This window comes from Astatotilapia calliptera, chromosome 11 (assembly GCF_964374335.1).
Source record: "Astatotilapia calliptera chromosome 11, fAstCal68.1, whole genome shotgun sequence".
NCBI classification, from domain to species: Eukaryota; Metazoa; Chordata; class Actinopteri; order Cichliformes; family Cichlidae; genus Astatotilapia; species Astatotilapia calliptera.
This window is the reverse complement of record NC_137432.1, coordinates 24,168,102-24,181,292: the sequence shown is the minus strand read 5'-3', so window position 1 is coordinate 24,181,292 and position 13,191 is coordinate 24,168,102. Positions and strand designations below refer to the sequence as shown.

The window sequence follows — 13,191 nt, the reverse complement described above, 5'->3', positions numbered from 1 at the left end:
AATGCCATAGTGATCGTTTGATATATGGACCTGCAGCGGAGTTTAGGTCCAGACACGGCTAGTGACGTCAGACTGAACAACCGGATACCAATACCAACTAGATTTTTAATTCTTAATATAAAATGAGTAACAGTAGGGTGGACATTAGGTAAGGCTGCAATTTTTGCAGTGATCTCGTATAGAAAACAGGTCCCTGGCTCCGAACTGTAGTAAAGGGACCTCTGACTAATACGTTGGGTTGGTGTTGGGCTCGTAGCCGAAAACTAGCTTTGCTCTGCTGTCTGGGTCAACTTTGCTAGTGAGAAACAGAGAGAGGCGTTGAAAGGCTGCTCCAACGAAATTTACTGTTTCGGAGAAAAACACGAACAAAGTGTATACAGTCGAGTCTTAATAGCTCACTTACAACTGGGCTACACTGCCCATGAAGCTACATTCTTTAGGGCTATGCCTGTAAGACTCTGCCTATTGCCTTCATATTAAATCATTTTTTGAATAATAATTTTTACAAATATTTCGTCACGTCATTATGCGGGCCGCAAGTAGAGGTGACATGGGCCGCGAGATTGAGACACAGACATTAGAGCCTCTTAGTGCTTGTTTTACTTGGGTTTCCAACGGCGTGAAATTACCAAAAATAGAGAGGGCACAGCCTAACATATGAAACAGGAATAAACCGCCGTGTAATCCATTTATTTCAACAAAGTAACTGTATTCTGAATACCACCTTTTTAAACGGTAACTGTAACAGAATACAGTTACTCATATTCTGTATTTTAAATACGTAACGCCGGTGCATGTATTCTGTTACTCCCCAACACTGTTCATAGGTCAGTGTCGTGGTTTAACCAAAAAACATTCCAATGAAAATGGTCAGACAGAAAGACTGGACTGAAATTAAGAAGAAAAAAAAAAGCAGCCAATGTCAAAAGAAAAACTTTGACAGAACTCCAGAAAGACTTGAACCCTTGCACTTTTAAAAATTACAAGAAAATCTGGCTCCTTGGAAGGCAAATATAAAGAGATTAGGAGTGGCTCAAGACTTTTGCACACTACTGTTTTTACTATAAAACTTCCAGAGAAAAGCAGAGTTGAGCAGCATGCACTTAATATAATGTATACTTAATCAAATAAAATTTGTATTCCCGTATTTGACATTCACAAAAGCGCTCAGTGGGAAACTACATCACTGCTGGCATCCAACTGCACACGACTCTAAGATAAATGATGAGACACAATGCAATTGATAGAAGTATCACATGGGAGATCATGGAACAGTTTATCCCCATCTACTCTCCCATCATAGTCATTAGAGAGAAAAGCATAACACTGACCTCAGATCAGTGCTTGGGGACACAATGATCCAACTGCCTGTAACTCAATCTTATTAGAGCGTTAAGTCATTACTGCATGTACACACAGAGGCCTCACAATGCAATTAGCCATTAGCCCATCACACTAACAAAGCACGGCTAATTAGGAGATCACAGGCGCACGGGGAGCTGAACAAAACATATTTAAGACCCCCTCAACGCTCTTATCGAATATCATGTGTCAGGTAATATTTAGATGTTTTTTTCTCGCTTGGCTGTGCCATATCTTTTAATATATTTTCAGCAGTGGCAACTAGATAAGAGATTTTTAAGAAATGGTGATGATGACAATTTCAAAGTCAGTTTCATATAACTTTGTGTTTTCTATATTCACTATTCGTGATAATGACTTCAGTCCATGCAGTTTAAACAGTGGTCTTCCAATACAAACATGCTACAAGAGTCTACAGCTGACATCCTAGAAATTTACATTAGGGAAAAGGTCTGTTGTGTGTGAAATTCTATTCTGATCATCGAAAACACATTTGTTTGTGTGTTTTAGCAGGTCCTGAGCTGGTCAGGCGGCTCTGATTTGTACTCTGTAGCCTGAAGTTGTGGGTTAAGGCAGTGTGTTAGGTGTGTTCCTCTTTTTGAGGGCAAAAGAAGTGGATTATGTTAGGTCAACTCTGGCCAGATCAAAGCAGAAGTCTGACAGGAGCTGAGAAAACTCTGAGGAAAAATATGCTACAGAGCATGCACACACACACACACACACACACACACACACACACACACACACACACACACACACACACACACACACACATATACAAACACACGCACGCACACTCTGGCAGGACAGCCTGATAGAATGCCAAAGAAACTACTCTTTGAGCTCTCCATAAATTTACTTTGAAGGAGTTCTGACTGAGTAATAGCTTGTATGGAAAATACTGTCACAAGCTAAAACACACTCACACAGACATGCCACGCTCCACAAACACAATCTCAGCGGCCCTTATTTATGAGCGCATTCGAGACAACAGAATTGGAAGGAAACACAGCACCACTGGCATTAATTAAAGAGAATCATATTTTATGAAGCAATTCTCAGGAAGTAAGTGCAGCACTGACCCTCCAGCCCCACCCCAGACAGACAATGTCAAATAAACTAACACATTTAAATTAGGGCATAGACCAGACCAGTCTGGGCTAGGAGCGACATCACCCAACTAGCAACCCGCCTTAGCAACCCATAAGTAGGCCTGTAGTGTTGGCAAGGTTACTAGAGCAAAACTGGGCCTTGTACAATGTCGAAAACACACACATGCACACACACACACACGCACTGGCTGCTGTGGGTATATGTGCCCTGTCACTGTGGTAGGATAAGCTTTTCACAGAGCGACATGCAGACCCTAGACCTGACGAGTGTTAACGTGTGACACTCCGGTATTTCCGTGATATAATTCATGGCCGATTCAGCCAATGAGGACCCTGTTTGAATTCTGGAGCGCCACACGTATTAGTTCCCAGGTCACGGGCCAATAGACAGAGGGAATAAGCTTGAGGCTGCACCAAGATCTCTTACAAACTCAGGCACTACAGCACACTGTACTAGGCTGGACTGGACTGTTGAATGCATGCATTTTGAACAAACGGAAAATCTGATGAATCAAAGCAGATTAAGCCAGCGGGGTAAATCAAAGGAAGAGCAAGTAAAACAAATTGAACTTGGCTATTCAACACAAGAATTGAAGGATTAGAGAGCAAAGCAGAGTGCAGGGCTATACAGAAAACTCAAGAGACCGACAGCTTAAAACAAGCAGAACAGTCATTGTGAATGTACTTAACCTCCACAGGGTAGCTAAATTTGCAAAAAAGACACTTTTAAGAAATAAGTTACAGGGTGTGTTAGTGTGTGTTGAGCGTTTTCAAAGCCAGACATCTACCTGTGTGACATCATCAGACTACTTGAGGCAATGATTCATTTGCAGTGAGGGTTAGGAGAAGATGAAGATTGTTGCTTGAGTGAAGCGGGAACAGGAAAATTTCGAAATAATGCTTTTGATCATTTATGCACATGATACACGTGCATATATGTCACCATAACACAAAAACCTTTTAAATCAGGAATATGAAATTGCAGACAAAGGCTACATTCAGACTGCAGGCAAAGGTGTTCTGATCTTTGTTGTTTTTCTGCTCAGATTTAGATCTGATTTGTGTGTGGATTTGTGTATGTGTGTGTGTGTGTGTGCTCGCGTGTGCGTGTGTGCGTGTGTGTCTGCACAACTTGCATGCAGTCCTATCTTTTCAATTCTAATTTTGACCACTCCGCGTTTTGCTAAATTGGATACAAATCTGATTTTTACTTTTACTCAGTCTGAACAGTGAATTTGAAATGACACACTTTTCTACTTCACTGTGTTGGGATGGAGGTACACTGCTATATAGTTTATCAAAAAAAAATATCCTTAATTTTTTTTTGACCAAATCTGTTTCACTGAGGCTATTCACCTCATAATCCCACCATTGCTGGCTTCAACTGCACTTGCAAGAAAAGAAACACGGCAGGGCTCCATTTTTACCTATTTATTGCATCACAAAGAATGTGACATTTAAGCACCACTGCTGAAGAGTTCTGATGAAAAGCAGTGGTTGGAAATGTGGCATTCTTTGTGGTGCAATAAATAGGTAAAACTGGAGCCCTGCAGTGTGCAAGCTGTTGATTTTTTTCCTTTGCTGTATGCCTGTTTTCAACCTAGCACCTGCCCCTTCTTGGCATGGTGCATTTTTCTAGCTTCCACACACTTCTTTTTACAGAAGTGGCGCTGCATCAAAAATGTCAGAACTGAGAAGTCTCTTTCTTCTCATCCTAGCCCTTGTTAACATCTGCTCACAAATTTGCTAGCTTCCACTGCTCATCAGCCTATTAACGATGCTCTAATCGCTGTGTTCAGTGGTCTCTATATTTACAGCAACATTCTGCTTGTAATGCCCTTGGATTTGTTCTTTCTACCATGCAGGTTATTCATACAGGGGTCAAAAACTAATTTAAACAAGCAAAAAAAGAAGAAAAAAAAGAAGAAGAAATGGCAGATGTGAACAAGAAATTCAAACTGAGCACCGAGGCTTGCAGTGTGAACATGGCAAAGGAGCCACATCTGGATCCCGACTGGTTTCAGGCTATAAGTGATATGAAGGTGAAGGGAGAACATGCTGAGCAGCACACACAGATGATTTAAAGATTAGGTGATCAACTCAGTATTGACACTCATAGCCATTTCGAGCCAAACCAGTCCAGTCTAGATCAGCATTAACAGCAGACATGTCACCACCATGCTGCCCCTTTTTAAATATTCCAAGTCCTATATCTTAAGGTCTTAAGCTATGCAGAGGGAAGCACAGCGGAACTATGACCATTACTTTGGGGAAAGAGAAGGACATTATGCTATATTACCCAGCAGGCACCAGGTGGTGGCGGTGCAGAGGACACCATGGCAACGCCATGAAAATGCCATGGCAACACCATAGCAACTGTGGCCCCATTTGCTCCCTGGTGGTGTGGTACAGCCCAGACTCACTACAGTGGTGTGGTCGTCAGATACACACTTCAGTCACATCAGTAATAGCAACATTGTTCATTAATTATTTTTTATCAATCAATTAATTGATCATCATCATCAACAATCAGTCAAAAGGAGCAAGAACACAGTATCTACTGGTCTCTGTTTTTTGCTAAGTGAGAGACAGAGTAATGAGCTGATTTAACAAAAAAAAAAACAAGAAAGTGATCAAAGGAAACAAAAACAAAGGTCAATGGATGGGTTAATTAACAAAGAGATGTGATCACCATGAGATGCGGCTTTAAAAGAGGAGAGGTGGAGAGTGTTCATAGCTTGTTAATAAAAAACAGGAGAAGGAACTGCAGAGGAGAGCAGTAAAAAGCAAAAGAGACAGCAGACTGTGTGGGAGAAACATACTGATGTGTAAAAGCAGCGAATGCCAAAAAAGTCATGTTAGGTAGTACTGTAGAGGAGTGACAGACTGATAGCTATAGTAGATACAGATGAATAGAGAGTTTCGACTTTTACTTGTCTTTTTTGTCACAGGCACTAATGTCTTCACAGTCATATAGGAGGAATCAAAATTCAAAAATGATTTCAGTGTCTAGGATCGCTACAAAGCTAAAACATTTAAAACTATTTCATCTAACACTTCCTCCAAATATACCAAACTTAACTAATATATATATATACCTGTATGTATATATATGTATATATTTATTTGTACATATATATTTCTTTATAGATAAATGATAGAATTCAAATGATAATTGAATACAATAAAATATCTCAGTTAAATCACAGTATAACATGGTACATTCTCAAAAACATAGTATATTTTTAATATATTCTTTTTTTTCTCAGCATAAAATAAAATAAGTAAAACAAAATAAGCCAGAGGGTTTTTAAGAGTCACTTCTGTTCATGCAGTCACAGACTTAAGTATTAGCGCCTCAATAGAAATCAATAATGCTCAATGACATACCAGGTTTAAACCCTGTTGATTGGTTGGAAAGAACCTTGTTCTAGTGTGCAGGAAGCAGTCGCACTGTTGACGTGTTTTCCACTGTTGGGGTGCAGAGTAGAGCGAGCTTGCTATCTCACTGAAAGGTGGCTGTCCTGGGTCCTAAGCATTAGCTAAAACTGAACTACACAACCCTCCCACCACAAATCTTTGAGGTTTCATTCAGCTAAACATGCAATGATTCCGGGGCTTTCCAAAGAATGGGAAACGGCAAAAGCATTTCTCTAAAAACAGCGACAGATTGTTTTTAAAAATTGCCCCACGCAGACTTAGAAAAAAAGCAATCCATGTGCAGATAAAAGGTACAGTCTGGCCTCACTGCAAGGCAAAGGAGTTAAAAAGGGGGATACAAGAAGGTCGACTAACCCTTCGATCTGTGACGACATGCACAAACACAACGCACAGCCCATGACATAGCAGGTCAACCCCCTCCCTCCTTCTAACCCTTATCAACAGCATCCAAAAAAAGAAAAACAAAACGAAAAGCTACAAAGTCTAAAAGTAGGTGTTCTTTTGCTACATCATGTCAAAGCTACATTCAACTACGACAGAAGAAGAGCTGGGCTGTGGCTGGTCTTAGCGTGAGAGATGAGGTGGATTATGAAAATACAGAGTCTATGCACTGCATTATTGGCACAGTTTACACAGTAGATGGCTTTTTGCACAGCTCACAGAAGGTGCAATGCTACACAACACTACCCTCTCTGAAACACATTTTTTAAATAGTCATACTGGTCAGCTACAGCCTGGTGCTTTGGACGTACAGACCTGATCACAATCGTATCTGACCAGGTTAGATGAAATTTGTCCTACCGATAAGAAAATAATTGAACGAATGGAACACCTCTGATTTTTTTACATTTTAAAATAGAGTTAAAACTTGAATGTGTCCGATGCAAAAAGATGTGCTATTGCATCCATGTCACATTGGAGGTGGGAATATTGCTCAGAGTCAAACAGTCATCTGATAATCTTGATAACGCGAGTTATCACTGACTGCATTCAGTGAAGTGTCAGCTAGTGTAGGTGCACCTCAAAACGTTCACAGTATATATATCGTTCAGTCTTATTTGCCAAAAGGAAACAGCCACAGCGGGCAGTTTCCTCAGCACAAGTGTCGTGGTACTTAAACACTGGTTACAGTGGATTTTATTCTCCGTTATAGCAACATGACTTCAACATTAAGTGAATAGTTACACCAACAAAATATGGTACCTGGAGATTGTGCATGCACAAGTGTGGCACACGTGTTTGAAAAAAAAATATAATGAGGAATTGTGCTTCTTATAATCCATCACCTACAAACTCTGCCAAGGTACAATAGAGTAGCAACATAAAATCACATCCTAAGAGAGCTTTTTCCAATGCACTGCATTTTTTTTTTAACTCTCCTCGGCTCCTCAGAATAAATCCTGACTGGCCACTTTCATAAAAGTAATAAAGTTTATAGCTAAACAACCCTTCCTCCGTATCATGTACTTACAACTCCTGCTTCCAACTCCTGCCTCCTGCACAATTGTCTCATAAGCTTATTTGAATATTATGCAGCCATCTAGTGCCAATTACAGATATTGCACCAATCATCCTCTTGATCCACTTCCATGAGGGTGAATTATGCGCAGTTTGCATGTGGAAATAAAAAATGGGATTTCATCTGTGAAGACGGATAACTTGCAAACCAATTTTACTTAAAAGCTCTTCACTTAAATTTGGCACAGCTGTTGAATCATTCCCACTTCCAACACTAGCCACATCCAGCCTCCTCTTTATTAAAACACTAACACAATCAGATATTGATAGAATAAAAAAGAGGGCATGGGGAGAAAAGTCTGAATAAGAAAAGAAAAGACAGACATGAAAGAAAATCTGCTACATGTCTTTTTTGTTCTTATTGTTATTTCTCTTTTTGATCTCCAGTTTGTTATTCAAATATGCTGATACTCAACTGTGTTCAAGCATTACAAGCTCCAACAGGGAAGAGGAGAAGTTGTTCCTTTTCTCTCTGATTGGTTAAAAGGGTTTCTAGTAAAACATGACATCACGTAGATGGTCCTGGGGTAGAGCTAGATGGGTCTGATGGTGTCATGAGGTCAAAGGGCAAATAAGTAGCACTGTCCTCACTGCCCAGTGAAAGGTGATCAGGCAGACAGTGCATGAGAGAGGTGACTGCATTGCTTTTCATATCATCTGATTTACAAAAGGGAAGAGGAAGGAGTGGTCTCTCCAACACATGACAAGCAGTCCTCCAGTCCAGTTCAAAAGCCAAAAGCCAGACAGGAGAGGAAGCCAGACACAACAACTATTCTGGCATCTTTTTGGAGAAGGTGGGTCTTTCCTCATCCCACCGAGGTGTGTTCTCAAAGCCAGAGGGAGGGAGACGTTTTGAGCATTTTATCTGTGTATGTGTGTGTGTTCGTGCGTGTGTGTGTGTGTGTGTGTGTGTACAAACATGACATCATTACTCACAGGTTGGAGACTACTGTTATCCACAGTTGTGACTCGGGGAGGGGAGGAGAACCGAAGATGACATCACAAAGCTCATTTCTGAGCAGAGAAGAAGTTCTGGGGCTGCTGTCCCCGGAGATGCAGCCTCGCCTTCACTCTCATCATCATCGTGGGAACCATCCAGGCGCACATAGCTCACCCTGGTATGGCGTCTCACTGTCGCCCTCACTAGAACGCGTACGATGGAGCGGGTGGCAGCAGTGTTGCTCTCACACTGGCTCGTGTTAACAATAGAGCTACTGTCCGTATCAGCTCCAGCAGTGGTAGTTGCTAATTGATTACCTGTGGTCACCTGGGCAGCCATATCTCCGACGTCATCCCTGGCTCCAGCTGCCATGGCACCACGGTTCTCAACAGCAGTGGTGCTCGCTCTCACGTCTCCCTCTCTCCTCTCCCCCTGTCATACCTCGCTCTCCAGGCTAGAGAAGTGGGCCGACCCTCGACGTGAGCACAGGCTCTTGGCTTTGAGTGGCAGGTGGGGAGAGTAGAACCTCCGTGGCTGTGGCACAGAGCGCAGTCTCTGATATTGGAGTTTGGCACTGGCTGAAGCCGGAGCCTGGGCCTGGCCTTCCATCCCTACCCCTGCTGGTGGCGAGACAGAGGATGAGGAGGGTGGAGGTGGGATGGGCATCGGGAGGGACGTGGGAGACATGGACGGCTGCTGTGGTGGTGACGGTGAGGGCTGAGGCGGATGGTCTGTGGGCTGTGTGCTAAGGCTGAGGTTAGATTGGCTGCCTGATTTGGCCTGGCTGGAATCGGGTTTGGGGGGCAGCGGCTTAGGACGAGAGACACCGCTGAAGCTGTGGCAGTGGGGGAGAAGCTCTTCCTGGCTATGGGAAAGTGCTGTGGATCCTCTCTTGGAATGGGAGGTGTGTGAGCTCCTGTGGGGATGTGGATAAGGATGGGGTTGGGGGTAAAGGCTACAGGAACACATGGTCGCCCGTGGCGCTTCTTCCTCCCTTTCCCTAGATCGTCCCTTGTTCTTCCCTCCTCCACTCTTCCACTTTTTCTCACCCTTCACAGGAATTTTGTCCATAGACCAGTATCGTCGAGGTGGAGGGAAGGCTGCTGGAGGTGGTGGCCACTGCGAACCCAAACCCCCACTCCCTCCCCCAGAACCCCAACCAACACCTGGTCCCGATCCCCAGAAATCAGCTCCAATCCAGCCTTCTGCTCTAGTTCCTAGTAATGAATCATCTCGACTGTTGACACTGCCCCCTTTCTCTCTGGAGGGGTAGGTACCAAAGAACCAGCCTCCTCCTCCTATGCCCCCTATCCCAGTGACACTTCCCCCTGAACCTCCCTCCCAGTATCTTTCAAAACGGCCAAACTCCCCCGACGAGCCCTCATCTGAGTAACTGTCCTCTGCCCTGGCCCTGTCCCTCTCTGACTCAGAGACGGCCCCCCTACCTGCCCTCCTTCCCCTGCCCTCCACCCGTTCCCTCACTCTATCCCTCTCCTCCTCTTCCTCCTCCTCCTCATCATCATCATCGTCGTCTTCAGAGTCCCACTCATGGAAGGATAGCCCTTCTCTTGTGTGTGCTTTCTCTTTTTCATAACGCATTAACAAAGGACGCCGTTCTCCAAGCCTGCCGCTATCATCTCTATCCATCCCCCCACTTCTTCGCCGCTTAGAGGACGGAAGAAGCGGATGGAGGGATATTGGAGGAGCATTAGAGTCACCTCCTCTTCCATTTACCCAAAATTTGACGGACGCAGGGAGCTTGTTCAGGTTAGGATAGCGCTTACTGGGTGTACGATGCCTTGAATGAGAGTGTGAGGATTTAGGGCGCCTATCCCTGCTTCTTCCACTGTCCTCCTCTTCCCTGTCATTGCCCTCATCTCCTCCTTCTCTTCTACATCTCTCCCTATCTCCTTCCCATGAATCGCGCCCCTTTTCCCCAAATGTGCTCCGATACTGCGCAGAAAATGAAGAGTAGTCTTGTATTCCTCCTTCCCTCTCTCCCTCTGCCTCTCCTTCCCTGTCTGCCTCTATATCACCCTCCTCTGTCTCAGACCGCTTTCCCCCTGTTGATTTCTTCCTTTTCTTTGTTTTAAGGGCCTTCTTCTTCCTCTTTTTTACTTTTCTACGCTTCCTTTCTCTCTCTCGCTCTCTTTCCCTTTCTTCTCGCTTTTTCCTCTTTTTGTTCTTTTTCTTTTTCTTCTTCTCCTTTTCCTTCTCTTTTCTTCTCTTCTTTTCCCTTTTTTGCCGCTCAGCATCTCCACCTGCTCCACTCCTCTCTCTCTCACTCCAGCTTGCCCACCACTCTTGGAGCTGAGACAGTTGGCTCCCACCTCTTTCTCTCCCTCGTTCCCTTTCTCTGTCACCCCAGGACGTGCGTGGTTTCCTGGGGGGTATGGGTGGTGGCAGGCGGCCGTGACTGAGAGAACGAGGCCGGATGATTGAGCGCTCCCTCTCTCTTCCCCTCCCAAGGAGGAGGCTTGACTCTTCTGTCAGCTCCTCATCGTCATCATCATCCTCTCCATCTATTCCTCCAGTTCTGTCCCGTGTGCTCCTGGAGGAGCTGTAAGAGTAAGTAGGAGAGGTGGAGCGAGAAGATGAGGCAGATGACGACGTGGATGTGGATGATGTGGTTGACGAAGAGGACGAGGATGTATAGTGCAAGGATGCAGAGGGAGAAGGAGGGGTATAGGAGGGGCTGAGGGGTACCGGTACAGGAAGTGAGAGTGGGGGAGAGAGGGGGCGTGCCCTCCTCCCTACTCCCTCCCTCACACCATCTCGTGCTCCTCCCCTCCGCCCTAGGGGCAGAATGTTCTCATATAGTGGACCCCCGGACTCTTTGGGCTTCTTGGGCCTTCGTTTCCTCAAGAAGGATGAGGGGAGAGGGGGGGAGGGGTGTGGCAGCGGGGGTGTAGGAGGTAGAGGTGCCTGACTCTTAGGAGGCAGTCTGGGAGTGCCCAGAGGTTTAACAGCCCCTTTCCCCTGACCCCCGCTGCCACCTCCTACCACCTTCTTCCCCACCCCATGGTCGATGCCCTTCTCTGAGTAGAAGGCCACACTGGCTGGAGGGGGCTGAGGGTGGCCCCTGGGCATAGTCTTGGGGGTCTGGGACCCTGCCTGCTGCTCCATGCAGGGCCCCAGTCCCTCAGGGTCAATGGGACCATAGTAACGCTTATAACCATCAAGTCCCCCAGCCCCTCCAGCAGTGGAAGCCCAGTTTGGTGGGACTTTCTGAGCAAAGGGTCCCATGTCACTGATACCCCCCCTTACAGCCATTGGGTTGGTGGCTGTAGCAGATTTGGGCAGCCTCCAACGATCCACCACAGCCAGTCTGCGGTCTGGTCGTGGCAGGAAGGTGGAGCAAGGTAGGGGCGCACCAGCTATCGGTGTGTTAGCTGGACCCAGTGCTGTCCCAGAATGCACCACGGTGGGAGGAGAGCCCGGTAGAGGTGTTTTGTACACGGGCTGCGGTTGCTGCGGTTGCGGTTGTTGCTGCTGTTGCGCCATTGCAATTGCTGGGTTGGTCAAAGACGTTGAGACAACATGTGACTGTGACGGAACTGTAACCATTGCTGTGTGGTGATGCGTTGGCAGACTTTTAGCTCCACCTGTTGCTGTTTCATCCTCAAAGCTACAGCAGCTGTACATGCCCTAAGACAAAGAGAGAACAAATACAAAACTAGTCACTTAAAAGGCTAAAGAATCAAATGTATTCTCCCAAATAAATATCAGGACATAATTAATTAAATCTTGCTTTGAAGAGGGAATAAATGTAAGTATATTAGGGATGTAACAGTTTTTTAAATTCACGGTTTGTTTCATACCTCCTCACCTGAAGCATCTTTAAACATTTAAGCTGTCACTAGATTAGCAATGCTTTAATCAGGTATTAAACGCCACAGCTCCACATGGCTAATTAGCATTCCATTCAACACCCAGATAAGCTATTTCTCAATTCTTATTGTACCAACATGCTTGCCACAACACCGCAAAAATATGTTAAACTGTTAACTGTGAATTTCACCAGAAAGCTTGGCTAACATTCCAATAGCTAACAGCTGGTAGCTTAGCAGCTCATTGATCAAGTGAGCGTTCCATTTCTCCACCATGGCTGTCACAAAAGCCTCCTGGGGGTAGCCTGTCCCATAACCCACTTCAGCGTTTACATCCACGCTCTGCATTCCACTTTTACATTGCTTCTTTTCAGTGTCTTATCATGCCGCTATAATAGCAATAAAGCTCCCCTCCAATGTCACTTGACTAGAGTGCTGTTAATCTTATAATGCCCAACACCACTGGATAACAGCATGGACAGATCCAGGCAGAATGGAAATGACTACATTTGCTCAAGTACTTTACTAAAGGTTTATTGTAATTGTACTTAACTATTTCTATGTTATGCTACTTTCTGCTTTTACTCTACTATATTTTGGATCCAAATAGTTTACTTTGTAGTTCATATCATTTATTTTAAACCTTTAGTTTCTTATTATTTTGCAAATCAATTGCAATTTTACATCAGCCATATTAAGTAAGTTCAATCATATATAAAAGTAATTAAAATCATCAGCAGTTGGAAAATCAGTGAGATATATACACACATAAATGATCAATAAATGTGATCCAGTAATACATATATAGATACATATGTAGTAATCTGAAAAGTGCCATTCTACATAATGAGCTTTACTACTTTCAGTACTTTCGATATATTTTGATTATAAAACTTAAGTAGGATTATAACTTTTATTAATAAAAGTCTTAATACTTTTTCCCACATTTTGCAAAACAATTATCTAACACAAAATTATATTTTAAAAC

At 44.2% G+C, this 13,191-nt stretch overlaps 1 protein-coding gene across 1 annotated transcript in view; it reads right to left on the bottom strand.

The window, feature by feature from the left end:
- Positions 1 to 8,369: 8,369 nt before the first annotated feature.
- The window catches only part of grin2db (glutamate receptor, ionotropic, N-methyl D-aspartate 2D, b), a 33,437-nt gene continuing 28,615 nt past the window's right edge, over positions 8,370 to 13,191 (bottom strand). Inside the window, exon 14 of the mRNA XM_080308284.1 lies at positions 8,370 to 12,021. Within this exon, the coding sequence (XP_080164410.1) occupies positions 8,809 to 12,021 (3,213 nt within the window). The 3' untranslated portion in view covers positions 8,370 to 8,808. The remainder of the gene's footprint in view (positions 12,022 to 13,191) is intronic.